Source organism: Pleurodeles waltl, unplaced genomic scaffold (genome assembly GCF_031143425.1).
Source record: "Pleurodeles waltl isolate 20211129_DDA unplaced genomic scaffold, aPleWal1.hap1.20221129 scaffold_65, whole genome shotgun sequence".
NCBI classification, from domain to species: domain Eukaryota; kingdom Metazoa; phylum Chordata; class Amphibia; order Caudata; family Salamandridae; genus Pleurodeles; species Pleurodeles waltl.
The window spans coordinates 3,653,042-3,673,506 of record NW_027150363.1 but is presented as its reverse complement, the minus strand read 5'-3'; the positions used below and the strand labels follow the sequence as shown (position 1 = coordinate 3,673,506).

Here is a 20,465-nt window from a genome sequence, read left to right as displayed (position 1 = left end):
CAGTGGCAGGCCTGTGTAAGAATTGTCAGAGCTCCCTATGGGTGGCAAAAGAAATGCTGCAGCCCATAGGGATCTCCTGGAACCCCAATACCCTGGGTACCTCAGTACCATATACTAGGGGATTATAAGGGTGTTCCAGTAAGCCAATGTAAATTGGTAAAAATGGTCACTAGCCTGTCAGTGACAATTTGGAAAGAAATGAGAGAGCATAACCACTGAGGTTCTGATTAGCAGAGCCTCAGTGAGACAGTTAGTCACTACACAGGTAACACATACAGGCACACTTATGAGCACTGGGGCCCTGGGTTACCAGGGTCCCAGTGACACATACAACTAAAACAACATATATACAGTGAAAAATGGGGGTAACATGCCAGGCAAGATGGTACTTTCCTACACTTTTCATAAGAGAAAAATATACAAAACAAGTTCAGTGTGTGTACACAGTGCTAACAAGTTTTGCATTTCCTCTTTTCACTTTTTTCTAAGTGCTGAAAAGTACATCTAAACTTTCTAAAAAGTTCTAAAAAGTTTAAAAAGTTTTTTTCTGTCTTTCTAAAAGTTCTGAACACTTTTTTCTCATTTTCTATCACTTTAACTCTCTCTAAAAATGTCTGGAACAGGCCAAAATGTTGATCTGTCCAAACTTGCATATGACCACCTTAGCTGGAAAGGAGCAAGGAGTCTCTGTGTAGAGAGAGGTTTGAGTGTAGGGAAGAATACTTCCTTGGAATTGTTGCTTAATATGCTTAGAGAACAAGATAAGGCCATAGGGGCCACATCTGTTGAAAAATTAGCAAATGGTTCCCAATCTGATCAAGGGACTCCCCCAGGAATAGATTCAGGAAAGAAAGTTCCTAGCCTGCCAATTACTAGACAGTCTAGCATAGTTGGTAATGATGAAGAGCCACACCATACAAACAGTGTTGTCTCACATCATAGCAAGAGCATTTATTCACACCACAGTGGAAGTGATGTTTCTGTTAGCCAAGCTGTTAGGGTGGCTTCTGTAAGGGACAGGTCTCCTTCTGTTCATTCTTCCGTGTCTAAGAATGACCCTCCCACCAACCCTGATGACAGAATGTTAGAAAGGGAACTCAACAAGTTGAGAGTGGAACAAACCAGACTTAAGCTTAAAAAGCAACAGCTGGATTTGGATAGACAGTCGTTTGAACTAGAGAAAGAAAGACAGAAGTTGGGTTTAGATACCCATGGTGGCAGCAGCGGTATTCCCCATAGTCATCCTGTCAAAGAGCATGATTCCAGGAATCTGCACAAGATAGTTCCCCCTTATAAGGAGGGGGATGACATTAACAAGTGGTTTGCTGCACTTGAGAGGGCCTGTGTTGTACAGGATGTCCCACAAAGGCAGTGGGCTGCTATCCTATAGCTATCATTTAGTGGAAAAGGTAGGGATAGGCTCCTTACTGTGAAAGAAAGTGATGGCAATAATTTCCATGTTCTTAAGAATGCACTCCTGGATGGTTATGGCTTAACCACTGAACAATACAGGATAAAGTTCAGAGAGACCAAAAAGGAGTCTTCACAAGACTGGGTTGATTTCATTGACCATTCAGTGAAGGCCTTGGAGGGGTGGTTACATGGCAGTAAAGTTACTGATTATGACAGCCTGTATAACTTCATCCTGAGAGAGCATATTCTTAATAATTGTGTGTCTGATTTGTTGCACCAGTACTTGGTGGACTCTGATCTGACCTCTCCCCAAGAATTGGGAAAGAAGGCAGACAAATGGGTCAGAACAAGGGTGAACAGAAAAGTTCATACAGGGGGTGACAAAGATGGCAAGAAGAAGGATGGTAAGTCTTCTGACAAGGGTGGGGACAAATCTAAAAATGAGTCTTCATCAGGCCCACAAAAACACTCTGGTGGGAGTGGTGGGCCCAAATCCTCTTCAAATCAGAACAAGGAAAAGAAACCATGGTGCTATTTATGTAAGATAAAAGGCCATTGGACAACAGATCCCAGTTGTCCAAAGAAAAGCACCAAGCCTCCTACCACTACAACCCCTACTGCTACACCTAGTGTCCCTACTAATAGCAGTGGTGGTGGGAGCAAACCTACTAATAGCCAATCCAAGGGAGTAGCTGGGCTCACTATTGGTAACTTAGTTGGGGTTGGTCTTGTTAGGGAGACCACAGAGGCTGTGTTAGTCTCTGAGGGGGCTATTGATTTAGCCACCTTAGTTGCTTGTCCCCTTAATATGGATAAGTACAAGCAGCTACCCCTAATAAATGGTGTTGAGGTTCAGGCCTACAGGGACACTGGTGCCAGTGTGACTATGGTCATAGAGAAACTGGTCCACCCTGAACAACACCTACTTGGTCACCAGTACCAAGTAACCGATGCTCACAACAACACACTTAGCCACCCCATGGCTGTTGTAAATCTCAACTGGGGGGGGGGGTTACTGGTCCAAAGAAAGTTGTGGTAGCCACAGATTTACCTGTAGACTGTCTCCTAGGAAATGATTTGGAGACATCAGCTTGGGCAGATGTGGAGTTGGAGGCCCATGCAGCAATGCTGGGCATTCCAGGGCATATTTTTGCTTTGACAAGGGCTCAGGCCAAACAGCACAAAGGACAGGGAAGCTTGGATCCTGGAACAATGGACCAAGTGCTCCCTAAAGCTAGGGCTAGAAGAAGCAAACCACTTCCTACTATCCCTTCCTCTACAGTGGATTCAACTTCTGAGGAAGAAGAATTCCCTCCCTGTGCAGAACCTACACCAGAGGAGCTTGAAGCAGACACTGCTGAGCTTTTGGGTGAAGGGGGGCCTGCCAGGGAGGAGCTGAGTGTGGCACAGCAAACCCGAACCACATTAGAGGGTCTGAAACAGCAAGCTGTCAAACAGGCTAATGGGGATGTCAGTGACTCTCACAGAGTTTACTGGGAGGACAACCTCTTGTACACTGAGGCAAGGGATCCTAAACCTGGAGCTGCCAGGAGATTAGTGATTCCTCAGTGTAGGAGGCTGGACTGGCTTGTAGTGAGTACCAAGGGGTACTTGCACCTTGCACCAGGCCCAGTTATCCCTTATTAGTGTATAGGGTGTCTAGCAGCTTAGGCTGATAGACAATGGTAGCTTAGCAGAGCAGCTTAGGCTGAACTAGGAGACGTGTGAAGCTACTACAGTACCACTTAGTGTCATATGCACAATATCATAAGAAAACACAATACACAGTTATACTAAAAATAAAGGTACTTTTTTTTAATGACAATATGCCAAAGTATCTTAGAGTGTACCCTCAGTGAGAGGATAGGAAATATACACAAGATATATATACACAATAGCAAAAATATGCAGTATAGTCTTAGAAAACAGTGCAAACAATGTATAGTTACAATAGGATGCAATGGGGAAACATAGGGATAGGGGCAACACAAACCATATACTCCAAAAGTGGAATGCGAACTACGAATGGACCCCAAACCTATGTGACCTTGTAGAGGGTCGCTGGGACTATTAGAAAATAGTGAGAGTTAGAAAAATAACCCTCCCCAAGACCCTGAAAAGTGAGTGCAAAGGGCACTAAAGTTCCCCTAAGGACAAAGAAGTCGTGTTAGAGGAATAATGCAGGAAAGACACAATCCAACAATGCAACAACTGTGGATTTCCAATCTAGGGTACCTGTGGAACAAGGGGACCAAGTCCAAAAGTCACAAGCAAGTCGCAGAAGGGCAGATGCCCAGGAAATGCCAGCTGCGGGTGCAAAGAAGCTTCTACTGGACAGAAGAAGCTGAGGTTTCTGCAGGAACGAAAAAGGCTAGAGACTTGGAGAGTCGTGCAGAAGTGTTTTCCCGCCGAAAGAACGCCAACAAGCCTTGCTAGCTGCAAATCGTGCAGTTAACGTTTTTGGACGCTGCTGAGGCCCAGGAGGGACCAGGAGGTCGCAAATTGGACCAGCAGAGAGAGGGGACGTCGAGCAAGACAAAGAGCCCTCACTGAAGCCGGTAGCACCCGGAGAAGTGCCAGAAACAGGCACTACGAGGATGCGTGAAGCGGTGCTCGCCGAAGTTGCACAAAGGAGTCCCACGTCGCCGGAGACCAACTTAGAAAGTCGTGCAATGCAGGTTAGAGTGCCGTGGACCCAGGCTTGGCTGTGCACAAAGGATTTCCGCCGGAAGTGCACAGGGGCCGGAGTAGCTGCAAAGTCGCGGTTCCCAGCAATGCAGCCCAGCGAGGTGAGGCAAGGACTTACCTCCACCAAACTTGGACTGAAGAGTCACTGGACTGTGGGGGTCACTTGGACAGAGTCGCTGGATTCGAGGGACCTCGCTCGTCGTGCTGAGAGGAGACCCAAGGGACCGGTAATGCAGCTTTTTGGTGCCTGCGGTTGCAGGGAGAAGATTCCGTCGACCCACGGGAGATTTTGTGAGAAGGTAGCCTCTTTCTAGCCTTGTTACCCCCACTTTTGGCCTGTTTGTGAGTGTATGTCAGGATGTTTGTCACTGTTTTCACTGTCTCACTGGGATCCTGATAGCCAGGCCTCAGTGCTCATAGTGAAAACACTATGTTTTCAGTATGGTTGTTATGTGTCACTGGGATCCTGCTGGTCAGGACCCCAGTGCTCATAGGTTTGTGGCCTATATGTATGTGTCACTGGGACCCTGTCACACAGGGCCCCAGTGCTCATAGGTGTGCATGTATATGTTCCCTGTGTGGTGCCTAACTGTCTCACTGAGGCTCTGCTAACCAGAACCTCAGTGGTTATGCTCTCTCATTACTTTCAAATTGTCACTAACAGGCTAGTGACCAATTTTACCAATTTACATTGGCTTACTGGAACACCCTTATAATTCCCTAGTATATGGTACTCAGGTACCCAGGGTATTGGGGTTCCAGGAGATCCCTATGGGCTGCAGCATTTCTTTTGCCACCCATAGGGAGCTCTGACAATTCTTACACAGGCCTGCCACTGCAGCCTGAGTGAAATAACGTCCACGTTATTTCACAGCCATTTTACACTGCACTTAAGTAACTTATAAGTCACCTATATGTCTAACCTTTACCTGGTAAAAGTTAGGTGCAAAGTTACTTAGTGTGAGGGCACCCTGGCACTAGCCAAGGTGCCCCCACATTGTTCAGAGCCAATTCACTGAACTTTGTGAGTGCGGGGACACCATTAAACGCGTGCACTACATATAGGTCACTACCTATATGTAGCTTCACCATGGTAACTCCGAATATGGCCATGTAACATGTCTATGATCATGGAATTGCCCCCTCTATGCCATCCTGGCATTGTTGGTACAATTCCATGATCCCAGTGGTCTGTAGCACAGACCCTGGTACTGCCAGACTACCCTTCCTGGGGTTTCACTGCAGCTGCTGCTGCTGCCAACCCCTCAGACAGGCAGCTGCCCTCCTGGGGTCCAGCCAGGCCTGGCCCAGGATGGCAGAACAAAGAACTTCCTCTGAGAGAGGGTGTGACACCCTCTCCCTTTGGAAAATGGTGTGAAGGCAGGGGAGGAGTAGCCTCCCCCAGCCTCTGGAAATGCTTTGTTGGGCACAGATGTGCCCAATTCTGCATAAGCCAGTCTACACCGGTTCAGGGACCCCTTAGCCCCTGCTCTGGCGCGAAACTGGACAAAGGAAAGGGGAGTGACCACTCCCCTGACCTGCACCTCCCCTGGGAGGTGTCCAGAGCTCCTCCAGTGTGCTCCAGACCTCTGCCATCTTGGAAACAGAGGTGCTGCTGGCACACTGGACTGCTCTGAGTGGCCAGTGCCACCAGGTGACGTCAGAGACTCCTGCTGATAGGCTCCTTCAGGTGTTAGTAGCCTTTCCTCTCTCCTAGGTAGCCAAACCCTCTTTTCTGGCTATTTAGGGTCTCTGTCTCTGGGGAAACTTCAGATAACGAATGCATGAGCTCAGCCGAGTTCCTCTGCATCTCCCTCTTCACCTTCTGATAAGGAATCGACCGCTGACCGCGCTGGAAGCCTGCAAACCTGCAACATAGTACCAAAGACGACTACTGCAACTCTGTAACGCTGATCCTGCCGCCTTCTCGACTGTTTTCCTGCTTGTGCATGCTGTGGGGGTAGTCTGCCTCCTCTCTGCACCAGAAGCTCCGAAGAAATCTCCCGTGGGTCGACGGAATCGTCCCCCTGCAACCGCAGGCACAAAAAAGCTGCATTACCGGTCCCTTGGGTCTCCTCTCAGCACGACGAGCGAGGTCCCTCGAATCCAGCGACACCGTCCAAGTGACCCCCACAGTCCAGTGACTCTTCAGCCCAAGTTTGGTGGAGGTAAGTCCTTGCCTCACCTCGCTGGGCTGCATTGCTGGGAACCGCAACTTTGCAAGCTTCTCCGGCCCCTGTGCACTTCCGGCAGAAATCCTTTGTGCACAGCCAAGCCTGGGTCCACGGCACTCTAACCTGCATTGCACGACTTTCTAAGTTGGTCTCCGGCGACGTGGGACTCCTTTGTGCAACTTCGGCAAGCACCGTTTCACGCATCCTCGTAGTGCCTGTTTCTGGCACTTCTCCGGGTGCTACCTGCTTCAGTGAGGGCTTTTTGTCTTGCTCGACGTCCCTTCTCTCTGCAGGTCCAGTTTGCGACCTCCTGGTCCCTCCTGGGCCCCAGCAGCGTCCAAAAACGGCAAACGCACGATTTGCGTGTAGCAAGGCTAGTTGGCGTCCATCCGGCGGGAAAACACTTCTGCACAACTCTCCAAGGCGTGGAGGATCCATCCTCCAAAGGGGAAGTCTCTAGCCCTTGTCGTTCCTGCAGTATTCACAGTTCTTCAGCCTAGTAAGAGCTTCTTTGCACCAACCGCTGGCATTTCTTGGGCATCTGCCCATCTCCGAGCTGCTTGTGACTTTTGGACTTGGTCCCCTTGTTCCACAGGTACCCTCAGTCAGGAATCCATCGTTGTTGCATTGCTGATTTGTGTTTTCCTTGCATTTTCACTCTAACACGACTATTTTGTCCTTAGGGGAACTTTGGTGCACTTTACACTCACTTTTCAGGGTCTTGGGGAGGGTTATTTTTCTAACTCTCACTATTTTCTGATAGTCCCAGCGACCCTCTACAAGGTCACATAGGTTTGGGGTCCATTTGTGGTTCACATTCCACTTTTGGAGTATATGGTTTGTGTTGCCCCTATCCCTATGTTTCCCCATTGCATCCTATTGTAACTATACATTGTTTGCACTGTTTTTCTAAGACTATACTGCATATTTTTGCAATTGTGTATATATATCTTGTGTATATTTCCTATCCTCTCACTGAGGGTACACTCTAAGATACTTTGGCATATTGTCATAAAAATAAAGTACCTTTATTTTTAGTATAACTGTGTATTGTGTTTTCTTATGATATTGTGCATATGATACTAAGTGGTACTGTAGTAGCTTCACACGTCTCCTAGTTCAGCCTAAGCTGCTCTGCTAAGCTACCATTATCTATCAGCCTAAGCTGCTAGACACCCTATACACTAATAAGGGATAACTGGGCCTGGTGCAAGGTGCAAGTACCCCTTGGTACTCACTACAAGCCAGTCCAGCCTCCTACATTGGTGGCAGCGGTGGGATAAGTGCTTTGAGACTACTTACCACTCTTGTCATTGTACTTTTCATAAGAGAAAAATATACAAAACAAGGTCAGTGTATATACACATAGCCAAAAAGTTTAGCATTTCCTCTTTTCACTCTTTTCTAAGTGCTGAAAAGTACTTCTAAACTTTCAAAAAGTTCTTAAAAGTTTAAAAAGTTTTTTCTGTCTTTCCAAAAAGTTCTGGAAACTTTTTTCTCTTTGTCTATCACTTTAACTCTCTCTAAAAAATGTCTGGCACAGGCCAAAAAGTTGAACTGTCCAAACTTGCATATGATCACCTTAGCTGGAAAGGAGCAAGGAGTCTCTGCATAGAGAGAGGTTTGAGTGTAGGGAAGAATCCTTCCTTAGAACTGTTAATTAATATGCTTAGAGTACAGGATAAGGCCATAAGTGCCCAATCTGTAGAAAAAGTAGCTAATGGTTCTCAATCTGATCCAGGGACTCCCCCAGGAAAAGGTTCAGGAAAGAAACTTCTCAGCCTGCCCATTACTAGACAGTCTAGCATAGTTGGTACAGAGGTTGAATCACATCATACTAATGGTGTGCTCTCACATTATACTGGTAGCCAAGCTGTTAGGGTGCCCTCTGTAAGGGACAGGTCTCCTTCTGTTCATTCCCATCATACCTCTGTATCTAGAAATGTCCCTCCCACCCACCCTGATGACAGATTGTTAGAAAGGGAGCTCAATAGATTGAGAGTAGAACAAACCAGACTGAAGCTCAAGAAGCAACAGCTGGATTTGGATAGACAGTCTTTAGAAATAGAGAGGGAAAGACAGAAGTTGGGTTTAGATACCCATGGTGGCAGCAGCAGTATTCCCCATAGTCATCCTGCAAAAGAGCATGATTCCAGGAATCTGCACAAGATAGTTCCCCCTTATAAGGAGGGGGATGACATTAACAAGTGGTTTGCTGCACTTGAGAGGGCCTGTGTTGTACAGGATGTCCCTCAAAGGCAGTGGGCTGCTATCCTATGGCTATCATTTAGTGGAAAGGGTAGGGATAGACTCCTTACTGTGAAAGAAAGTGATGCCAATAATTTTACAGTTCTTAAGAATGCACTCCTGGATGGTTATGGCTTAACCACTGAACAGTACAGGATAAAGTTCAGAGAGACCAAAAAGGAGTCTTCACAAGACTGGGTCGATTTCATTGACCATTCAGTGAAGGCCTTGGAGGGGTGGTTACATGGCAGTAAAGTTACTGATTATGAAAGCCTGTATAACACAATCCTGAGAGAGCATTTACTTAATAATTGTGTGTCTGATTTGTTGCACCAGTACCTGGTAGACTCTGATCTGACCTCTCCCCAAGAATTGGGAAAGAAGGCAGACAAATGGGTCAGAACAAGGGTGAACAGAAAAGTTCATACAGGGGGTGACAAAGATGGCAATAAGAAGAAAGATGGTGAAAAATCTCAAGATAAGCATGGGGATAAGGGTAAAACCAAAGATCCCACTTCAAATCTTAAACACTCTTCAGAGGGTGGGGATAAAACAAATTCTTCCTCTTCTTCCCAACCTGCACACATTAAAAAGCCTTGGTGCTTTGTGTGTAAAAACAGAGGCCATAGGCCAGGGGATAAGTCCTGTCCAGGTAAACCCCCTGAGCCTACCACCACTAATACATCAAGCTCTAGTGCCCCTAGCAGTAGTGGTACTAGTGGTGGGACTGCTGGCAACAGTCAAGCAAAGGGTGTAGTTGGGTTCACTTATGGGTCCATAGTGGAAACTGATGTAATCAGTCCCAAGACAGTTTCTGTCACACCTAGTGGCATTGGCGTTGCCACACTGGCTGCTTGTCCCCTTACAATGGATAAGTACAGGCAGACAGTTTCAATAAATGGTGTTGAGGCCTTGGCCTACAGGGACACAGGTGCCAGTTTCACTTTGGTGACTGAAAACCTAGTGCCTCCTGAACAACACATCATTGGACAACAGTATAAGATTATTGATGTCCATAACTCCACTAAGTTTCTTCCCTTAGCTATAATTCAGTTTAGTTGGGGTGGAGTTACTGGCCCTAAGCAGGTGGGGGTATCACCTAGCTTACCTGTAGACTGTCTCTTAGGTAATGACCTAGAGGCCTCAGGTTGGGCTGATGTAGAGTTTTATGCCCATGCAGCCATGCTGGGCATCCCTGAGGAATTGTTCCCTCTCATTTCAAGTGAAATGAAAAAGCAAAGGAGAGAAGGCCTGAAAACTCAGGATCCCTCTCCATCAACAGGTAAAAAGGGTATCACAGTATCCCCTAACCACCCTACCATTCAGGATACTATTCCTGTGGTGGGAGAAACCTCTCCTGGGGTGGCACCTGTTCCAAGGGAATCATCAGCTGGCATAGCTGGACTCCCTGAGGTATAAGTACCTCTCTGTGGGATAAATAACATTGGTGACAAAAAGAGCACCATTTTAGTTAACATGGAGCATCCCTCCAACCCTCCCAGAGAAACTTTAGTGCAGAAACCCTGTACTGCCTCACAACACTTAGGTCAGCATCCCTGCCCTAGTGTGGAACTCATAGGACAGCATCCCTGCCCTGCTCCAACTCAAGAGAAACAGCATCCCTGTTCTCTCTTCCAGCCAAATGGACAAAGTTTTTGTCCAGCTATGGCTTTACTGAGACAGCATCCCTGTCTGGCATTTCCATCATTACAAATAGGTTCAGTGGATAATTCCCACTGCTCTAAACTAAAACTTACTGATAGAAACTCTGAAAATACATCTTCACATTGTTGGTTAGCTAAAAAACTTCAAACAGGGTGGTTTACATCCCCACAGGGAAGTAACCATATAGTGGATGATAAAGGGAGTAACCAGTCTATTGCAGAGCTACTCTCTACTTATCACCACTTAGACAATAAAGTCTCAACTGGCCAAGGTTAGCCTTATTGTCCTTCGTTTGGGGGGGGGGTTGTGTGAGAAGGTAGCCTCTTTCTAGCCTTGTTACCCCCACTTTTGGCCTGTTTGTGAGTGTATGTCAGGATGTTTGTCACTGTTTTCACTGTCTCACTGGGATCCTGATAGCCAGGCCTCAGTGCTCATAGTGAAAACACTATGTTTTCAGTATGGTTGTTATGTGTCACTGGGATCCTGCTGGTCAGGACCCCAGTGCTCATAGGTTTGTGGCCTATATGTATGTGTCACTGGGACCCTGTCACACAGGGCCCCAGTGCTCATAGGTGTGCATGTATATGTTCCCTGTGTGGTGCCTAACTGTCTCACTGAGGCTCTGCTAACCAGAACCTCAGTGGTTATGCTCTCTCATTACTTTCAAATTGTCACTAACAGGCTAGTGACCAATTTTACCAATTTACATTGGCTTACTGGAACACCCTTATAATTCCCTAGTATATGGTACTGAGGTACCCAGGGTATTGGGGTTCCAGGAGATCCCTATGGGCTGCAGCATTTCTTTTGCCACCCATAGGGAGCTCTGACAATTCTTACACAGGCCTGCCACTGCAGCCTGAGTGAAATAACGTCCACGTTATTTCACAGCCATTTTACACTGCACTTAAGTAACTTATAAGTCACCTATATGTCTAACCTTTACCTGGTAAAAGTTAGGTGCAAAGTTACTTAGTGTGAGGGCACCCTGGCACTAGCCAAGGTGCCCCCACATTGTTCAGAGCCAATTCACTGAACTTTGTGAGTGCGGGGACACCATTACACGCGTGCACTACATATAGGTCACTACCTATATGTAGCTTCACCATGGTAACTCCGAATATGGCCATGTAACATGTCTATGATCATGGAATTGCCCCCTCTATGCCATCCTGGCATTGTTGGCACAATTCCATGATCCCAGTGGTCTGTAGCACAGACCCTGGTACTGCCAGACTACCCTTCCTGGGGTTTCACTGCAGCTGCTGCTGCTGCCAACCCCTCAGACAGGCAGCTGCCCTCCTGGGGTCCAGCCAGGCCTGGCCCAGGATGGCAGAACAAAGAACTTCCTCTGAGAGAGGGTGTGACACCCTCTCCCTTTGGAAAATGGTGTGAAGGCAGGGGAGGAGTAGCCTCCCCCAGCCTCTGGAAATGCTTTGTTGGGCACAGATGTGCCCAATTCTGCATAAGCCAGTCTACACCGGTTCAGGGACCCCTTAGCCCCTGCTCTGGCGCGAAACTGGACAAAGGAAAGGGGAGTGACCACTCCCCTGACCTGCACCTCCCCTGGGAGGTGTCCAGAGCTCCTCCAGTGTGCTCCAGACCTCTGCCATCTTGGAAACAGAGGTGCTGCTGGCACACTGGACTGCTCTGAGTGGCCAGTGCCACCAGGTGACGTCAGAGACTCCTGCTGATAGGCTCCTTCAGGTGTTAGTAGCCTTTCCTCTCTCCTAGGTAGCCAAACCCTCTTTTCTGGCTATTTAGGGTCTCTGTCTCTGGGGAAACTTCAGATAACGAATGCATGAGCTCAGCCGAGTTCCTCTGCATCTCCCTCTTCACCTTCTGATAAGGAATCGACCGCTGACCGCGCTGGAAGCCTGCAAACCTGCAACATAGTAGCAAAGACGACTACTGCAACTCTGTAACGCTGATCCTGCCGCCTTCTCGACTGTTTTCCTGCTTGTGCATGCTGTGGGGGTAGTCTGCCTCCTCTCTGCACCAGAAGCTCCGAAGAAATCTCCCGTGGGTCGACGGAATCGTCCCCCTGCAACCGCAGGCACCAAAAAGCTGCATTACCGGTCCCTTGGGTCTCCTCTCAGCACGACGAGCGAGGTCCCTCGAATCCAGCGACACCGTCCAAGTGACCCCCACAGTCCAGTGACTCTTCAGCCCAAGTTTGGTGGAGGTAAGTCCTTGCCTCACCTCGCTGGGCTGCATTGCTGGGAACCGCGACTTTGCAAGCTTCTCCGGCCCCTGTGCACTTCCGGTGGAAATCCTTCGTGCACAGCCAAGCCTGGGTCCACGGCACTCTAACCTGCATTGCACGACTTTCTAAGTTGGTCTCCGGCGACGTGGGACTCCTTTGTGCAACTTCGGCGAGCACCGTTTCACGCATCCTCGTAGTGCCTGTTTCTGGCACTTCTCCGGGTGCTACCTGCTTCAGTGAGGGCTCTTTGTCTTGCTCGACGTCCCCTCTCTCTGCAGGTCCAATTTGCGACCTCCTGGTCCCTCCTGGGCCCCAGCAGCGTCCAAAAACGCCAAACGCACGATTTGCGAGTAGCAACGCTTGTTGGCGTCCATCCGGCGGGAAGACACTTTTGCACGACTCTCCAAGGCGTGGAGGATCCATCCTCCAAAGGGGAAGTCTCTAGCCCTTGTCGTTCCTGCAGTATTCACAGTTCTTCAGCCTAGTAAGAGCTTCTTTGCACCAACCGCTGGCATTTCTTGGGCATCTGCCCATCTCCGAGCTGCTTGTGACTTTTGGACTTGGTCCCCTTGTTCCACAGGTCCCCTCAGTCAGGAATCCATCGTTGTTGCATTGCTGATTTGTGTTTTCCTTGCATTTTCCCTCTAACACGACTATTTTGTCCTTAGGGGAACTTTGGTGCACTTTACACTCACTTTTCAGGGTCTTGGGGAGGGTTATTTTTCTAACTCTCACTATTTTCTGATAGTCCCAGCGACCCTCTACAAGGTCACATAGGTTTGGGGTCCATTCGTGGTTCACATTCCACTTTTGGAGTATATGGTTTGTGTTGCCCCTATCCCTATGTTTCCCCATTGCATCCTATTGTAACTATACATTGTTTGCACTGTTTTTCTAAGACTATACTGCATATTTTTGCTATTGTGTATATATATCTTGTGTATATTTCCTATCCTCTCACTGAGGGTACACTCTAAGATACTTTGGCATATTGTCATAAAAATAAAGTACCTTTATTTTTAGTATAACTGTGTATTGTGTTTTCTTATGATATTGTGCATATGATACTAAGTGGTACTGTAGTAGCTTCACACGTCTCCTAGTTCAGCCTAAGCTGCTCTGCTAAGCTACCATTATCTATCAGCCTAAGCTGCTAGACACCCTATACACTAATAAGGGATAACTGGGCCTGGTGCAAGGTGCAAGTACCCCTTGGTACTCACTACAAGCCAGTCCAGCCTCCTACAGATTTCTTCGGAGCTTCTGGTGCAGAGAGGAGGCAGGCTACCCCCACAGCATGCACAAGCAGGAAAACAGTCGAGAAGGCGGCAGGATCAGCGTTACAGAGTTGCAGAAGTCGTCTTTGCTACTATGTTGCAGGTTTGCAGGCTTCCAGCGCGGTCAGCAGTCGATTCCTTGGCAGAAGGTGAAGATAGAGATGCAGAGGAACTCGGATGAGCTCTTGCATTCATTATCTAAAGTTTCCCCAGAGACAGAGACCCTGAATAGCCAGAAAAGAGGGTTTGGCTACCTAGGAGAGAGGATAGGCTACTAACACCTGAAGGAGCCTATCAGAAGGAGTCTCTGACGTCACCTGGTGGCACTGGCCACTCAGAGCAGTCCAGTGTGCCAGCAGCACCTCTGTTTCCAAGATGGCAGAGGTCTGGAGCACACTGGAGGAGCTCTGGACACTTCCCAGGGGAGGTGCAGGTCAGGGGAGTGGTCACTCCCCTTTCCTTTGTCCAGTTTCGCGCCAGAGCAGGGCTAAGGGGTCCCCTGAACCGGTGTAGACTGGCTTATGCAGAATTGGGCACCTCTGTGCCCAACAAAGCATTTCCAGAGGCTGGGGGAGGCTACTCCTCCCCTGCCTTCACACCATTTTCCAAAGGGAGAGGGTGTCACACCCTCTCTCAGAGGAAGTTCTTTGTTCTGCCATCCTGGGCCAGGCCTGGCTGGTCCCCAGGAGGGCAGATGCCTGTCTGAGGGGTTGGCAGCAGCAGCAGCTGCAGTGAAACCCCAGGAAGGGCAGTTTGGCAGTACCAGGGTCTGTGCTACAGACCACTGGGATCATGGGATTGTGCCAACTATGCCAGGATGGCATAGAGGGGGCAATTCCATGATCATAGACATGTTACATGGCCATATTCGGAGTTACCATTGTGAAGCTACATATAGGTAGTGACCTATATGTAGTGCACGCGTGTAATGGTGTCCCCGCACTCACAAAGTTCAGGGAATTGGCTCTGAACAATGTGGGGGCACCTTGGCTAGTGCCAGGGTGCCCTCACACTAAGTAACTTTGCACCTAACCTTTACCAGGTAAAGGTTAGACATATAGGTGACTTATAAGTTACTTAAGTGCAGTGTAAAATGGCTGTGAAATAACGTGGACGTTATTTCACTCAGGCTGCAGTGGCAGGCCTGTGTAAGAATTGTCAGAGCTCCCTATGGGTGGCAAACGAAATGCTGCAGCCCATAGGGATCTCCTGGAACCCCAATACCCTGGGTACCTCAGTACCATATACTAGGGAATTATAAGGGTGTTCCAGTAAGCCAATGTAAATTGGTAAAATTGGTCACTAGCCTGTTAGTGACAATTTGAAAGAAATGAGAGAGCATAACCACTGAGGTTCTGGTTAGCAGAGCCTCAGTGAGACAGTTAGGCACTACACAGGGAACACACACATATAGGCTCAACCTTATGAGCACTGGGGTCCTGACTAGCAGGGTCCCAGTGACACATAACAAACATACTGAAAACATAGGGTTTTCACTATGTGCACTGGGCCCTGGCTAGCAGGATCCCAGTGAGACAGTGAAAACACCCTGACATACACTCACAAACAGGCCAAAAGTGGGGGTAACAAGGCTAGAAAGAGGCTACTTTCTCACAAAGTGGTGAGAGTCAAACCCACAGGGAGAAGCATGGGGGCCTGGAGAGATTTACAGGTTACACCTCTTTACCTTGCTGCAGTAGAGGTGGTGAGAGCCAATTCCGCAGGGAACAAGATTAGGGCCTGGAGAGATTTATAGATTAAACCTCCTTACAGTGTTGCACACAGTGGTGTTGAGGGCCGGTCCCACAGGGAGAAGAACTGGGGGCATGGAGAAATTATGGGTTACACCTCTTTACTTAGCTGCACACAGAGGTGGTGAGGATCAGTCCCACAGGGAGGACTGAGGCCTGGAGAGATTTACAGGTTACACCTCCTAACCTATTGCAGACAGAGGTGGTAAGGGCAGACCCAAAGGAAGAAGGACTGGGGCCTGGGGAGATTTCCAGCTTACATCTCCTTACCTTGATGCAGACAGAGGTGGTGAGAGCCAGACCCACAGCGGGAAGAACTGGGGTGCCTGGAGTGATTTACAGATTACACCACCTAAACATGCTGCAGAAAGAGGTGGAAAGGGAAGACCCACGAAGGACTGAGGCCTGGGAAGATTTACAGGCTACACCTCCTTACTTTGAGCAGACAGAGGTGGTGAGAGCCAGACACACAGGGAGAAGAAGTGGGGACCTAGAGATATTTACAGGTTACAACCCCTTACCTTGCTGCTGACAGAGATGGTGAGGGTCAGTCCCAGAGGGAGGACTGGGACCTGGAGAGATTTAGGGGCAAATTTAGGAGCCCCAAGCACCACACGAGGGTCACTTTTTGTGAAGCTCTGGTGGTGCAATGCCATGCACCGTACTTACAAGGTGACTTTAATCCACTTTTTGTGGCTTAACGCAACCTTGTATGTACAGCCCCTTCACATGCAGCACTTAGTGTGGAAGAGGCATGCAATGGGTGTTGCTGTGGGTGTGCCACGGCAACACCTATTGCATTTTGACACTACCCCAGATTTATGAATTTGAATAAACCTGAGGCAGCACCGAAATCTAGCACCACTCCAGGGGAAGCGTTAGCATGGCGCAACAAGGAGAAATGCTTTCATTTCTCTTTGTTTTTTGCTCTTTCTATCTGTGATGCATTCTGCAGCACACATAGAAAGAGCAAATCACCATTTAAGATTGTTTTTGTGCAGGAAATTCTTCCTTCCTGCAGATAAACAATCTCCCCCTCAACGCAGCCATCATTGCACTATGGTGCAAGGCTTGCTGAATCGGTGGTCAGCAGCAAATTTAGCTCAGGCGCAGGGGAAAACACAGGGGTGCGTCATATTCTAGTAAATATGTCTCATCCCTGCATTTTGAACATTACAGTGTGCAACGCTGAAACATTTGGCACAGCGACGTGCACCATCATTTTCTGTTAAATCTGGCCCTTACTGGTTACACCTCCTTACCATGCTGCTGACACAGGTGGTGAGGCTCTGTCTCACAGGGAGGGTGGGGGACCTGGAGAGATTTAAAGGTTACACCTCCTAACCATGCTGCAGACAGAGGTGGTGAGGGCCAGGCCCGCATGCAGAAGGACTAGGAAGTGGAGAGATTGACAGGTTACACCTCCTTACCTTGTTGCAGTAGAGGTGGTGAGAGCCAGTCCCATGGGGCGAATAATTGGGGCCTGGAAAGAGTTACAGGATGCGCCTCCTTACCTTGCTACACAGATAGGTGTTGAGAGCCAATACCACAGGGAAAAAGACTGGGGCCTCTAGAGATTTACAGGTTACCCCACCCAACCTTGCTGCTGGGAGTCAGACCCACAGAGGAAAGGTCTTGGACCTGGATAAATTCAAAGGTTACACCCCCTTACCTTCTGCAGATAGATGTGGTGATGGTCAGACCCACAGCAATGAGGACTGGGGTCTGGAGAGATTTACAGGTTACACCTCCCTACCTTTCTCCTGACAGAGTTGGTCAGAGCCAGGCCCACATGGGCTAGAACTGGAGACTGGAAACTGGAGAGAGTTACAGGTTACACCTCCTTACTTTGCTGCAGTAGAGGTGGTGAAAGCCAGACCCAAAGGGCGAAAGATTGGGACCTGGAAAGATTTACAGGTTACCGACCCCCTAACCTTGCTGCAGAAAGAGGTGGTGGGAGTCAGACCCACACGAAAAAGGACTGGGACCTGGGGAGATTAACAGGTTACACCCCTTTACCTTCTGCAGACAAATGTGGTGATAGCCAGCCCCACAGGCAGGAGGACTGGGGGCCTGGAGAGATTTACAGGTTACACCTCCCTACCTTGCTGCTGACAGAGGTGGCAAGAGTCAGACCTAAGTGCTAGGTGCATGGAGAGATTTACAGTAGACACCTCCTTCCTCCTTACACTACTGCTGACAGAGGGGGTGAAAGCCAGACCTACAGGGAGAAGGACTGGGGACCTTACAGGTTTCATCTCCTTATCTTGCTGCAGGCAGTGGTGGTGCGGGCCAGTCTCATAGGGAGAAGGACTGGGGGCCTGGGGAGATTTACAGGTTACACCTCCTTACCTTGCTGCTGACAGGTGGTGAGAGCTAGACCCACAGGGATAAGGACTGGGGGCCTTGCAGGTTTCATCCCCTTACCTTGCTGCACACAGAGGTGGTGAGGGCCAGTCTCATAGGAGAAGGACTGGGGTCCTGGGGAGATTTACAGGTTACACCTGCTTACCTTGCTGCATACAGTGGTAGTGAGTGCCAGGCAGAGAAGGACCAGGAGCGGAGTCTTAGTGCAATACCCAGGTGCCATAGTACCTTCTGATGGGTGCTACCAGTCCTATCCTTTGGTTAGACGCGGTTTCTATTTATATTCTAGAGGACAAGCCACCTGCCTTCCCTCCCACTGTTAAAAAACTCCCCTGAGCTGGTGGAATGATGTAACCGTTCAGTTTCCCAATCCACTGGAAGTTCCTTATAATAGGATATATCCGCTTTCCCACACTTGACTCAGCTAAGTTCCTAGCGTGAGGAGGGTAAAGAAAAGGTCAGGAGATCTTGTGTTTCAGAGAAGGTGGCAGAGGCATGCCAGAACACAGTACACTGGGTTTGTGTGTGCCCAGTGTCAGTGCCAAGGAGAGGCATTTAGGCCCCGAAGGGAAGGGAGGGAAAAAGAGCTGTAGATGCCAGACACAGTGCACGGAACCCGAGAAAGCCAGGGAAGGAGTGCAGGAAGGGTGTGAAGTGCAAGGGAATGTTTTTTTTAGAATTTGCCTGTTCGTCTTACACTGTGGGTAAGTGTTCAGTCCCTCCTCCCCACCAGCTCCCTTTGCGAACATAAAAACAACAGCAGAGTGTCGGAAAGTACCATCTTGCCTGGCATGTTATCCCCATTTTTACTTGTATGTATGTTTGTTTTTGCCTCTGTCACTGGGATCCTTCTAGCCAGGACCCCAGTGCTCATAAAGTGTGCCCTTGTGTTCCCTGTGTGGTGCCTAACTGTATCACTGAGGCTCTGCTAACCAGAACATCAGTGTTTATGCTCACTCTGCTTTTAAAATTGTCACTGCAGGCTAGTGACTAATCTTACCAATTCTGATTGGCACACTGGAACACCCTTATAATTCCCTAATATATGGTACTTAGGTACCCCGGGTATTGGGGTTCCAGGAGATCCCTCTGAGCTGCAGCATTTCTTTTGCCACCCATAGGGAGCTCGGACAATTCTAACACAGGACTGCCACTGCAGCCTGAGTGAAATAACGTCCACGTTATTTCACAGCCATTTTACACTGCACTTAAGTAACATATAAGTCACCTATATGTCTAACCCTCACTTAGTGAAGGTTAGGGGCAAAGTTACTTAGTGTGAGGGCACCCTGGCACTAGCCAAGGTGACCCCACATAGTACAGGGCAATTACCCCAGCCTTTGTGAGTGCGGGGACACCATTACACGCGTGCACTACATATAGGTAAATACCTATATGTAGCGTCACCATGGTAACTCCGTACATGGCCATGTAACATGTCTAGGATCATGGAAGTGTCACCCCAATACCATTCTGGTATTGGGGGGAAAATTCCATGCATCCCCGGGTCTCCAGCACAGAGCCCGGGTACTGCCAAACTAACTTTCTGGGGTTTTCTCTGCAGCTACCGCTGCTGCCAACCCTCATACAGGTTTATGTCCCCCTGGGGCCTGGGCAGCCCAGTCCCAGGAAGGCAGAACAAAGGATTCCCTCAGAGAGTGTTCCCTTTGGAAATAGGTGTGAAGGGCCTGAGAGGCGTAGCCTCTCCTGGCCTCTGGAAATGCTTTGAAGGGCACAGATGGTGCCCTCCTTGCATAAGCCAGTCTACACCAGTTCAGGGATCCCCCCAGCCCTGCTCTGGTGGGAAACTGGACAAAGGAAAGGGGAGTCACACTCCCCTGACCAGCACCTCCCAGGGGAGGTGCCCAGAGCTCCTCCAGTGTGTCCCAGACCTCTGCCATCTTGGATGCAGAGGTGTGAGGGCACAATGGACAGCTCTGAGTGGCCAGTGCCAGCAGGTGACGTCAGAGACCCCTCCTGATAGGTTCTTACCTTTCTCTGTAGCCAATCCTCCTCTGTGGGCTATTTAGGGTCTCTCCTGTGGGTATCTCACCAGATAATGAATGTAAGAGCTCGCCAGAGTTCCTCTGCACTTCCCTCTTCGACTTTTGCCAAGGATTGACCGCTGACTACTCCGGGACGCCTGCAAAACCGCAACAAAGTAGCAAGAAGACTACCAGCAACATTGTAGCGCCTCATACTGCCAGCTTTCTCGAATGTTTCCTGGTGGTGCATGCTCTGAGAGCTGTCTGCCTTCACCCTGCACTGCAAGCCAAGAAGAACTCTCCAGTGGGTCGACGGAATCTTCCCCCTGCCAACTCAGGCACCAAACGTCTGCATCACCGGTCCTCTGGGTCCCCTCTCATCCTGACTAGCATGGTCCCTGGAACACAGGAGCTGGATCCAAGTGTCCCCGACAGTCCAGTGGTCCTTCTCTCCAAAGTTGGTGGAGGTAAGTCCTTGCCTCCTCACGCCAGACAGTAATCTTGTGTACTGCTTGAACTGCAGCTGCTAGGGCTTCTGTGCAATTTTGCAAGACTTCCTTCGTGTACCAACTAGCCCAGGTCCCCGGCACTCCGTCCTGCATTGCCCAACTCGCTGAATCGGACTCCGACTTCATGGGACTCCCTTTTGTTGTGCTGAGTCGACCGTTGTGTTCAGATCTTCTGAACACCTT

At 49.0% G+C, this 20,465-nt stretch overlaps 1 protein-coding gene across 1 annotated transcript in view; it reads right to left on the bottom strand.

Annotated features, from left to right (window-relative positions):
- LOC138278825 (avidin-like) overlaps nt 1-18,040 on the bottom strand; it is a 102,416-nt gene extending 84,376 nt beyond the window's left edge. The window contains exon 1 of the mRNA XM_069219335.1: nt 17,934-18,040. Within this exon, the coding sequence (XP_069075436.1) occupies nt 17,934-18,011 (78 nt within the window). The 5' untranslated portion in view covers nt 18,012-18,040. The remainder of the gene's footprint in view (nt 1-17,933) is intronic.
- Nucleotides 18,041-20,465: the final 2,425 nt, after the last annotated feature.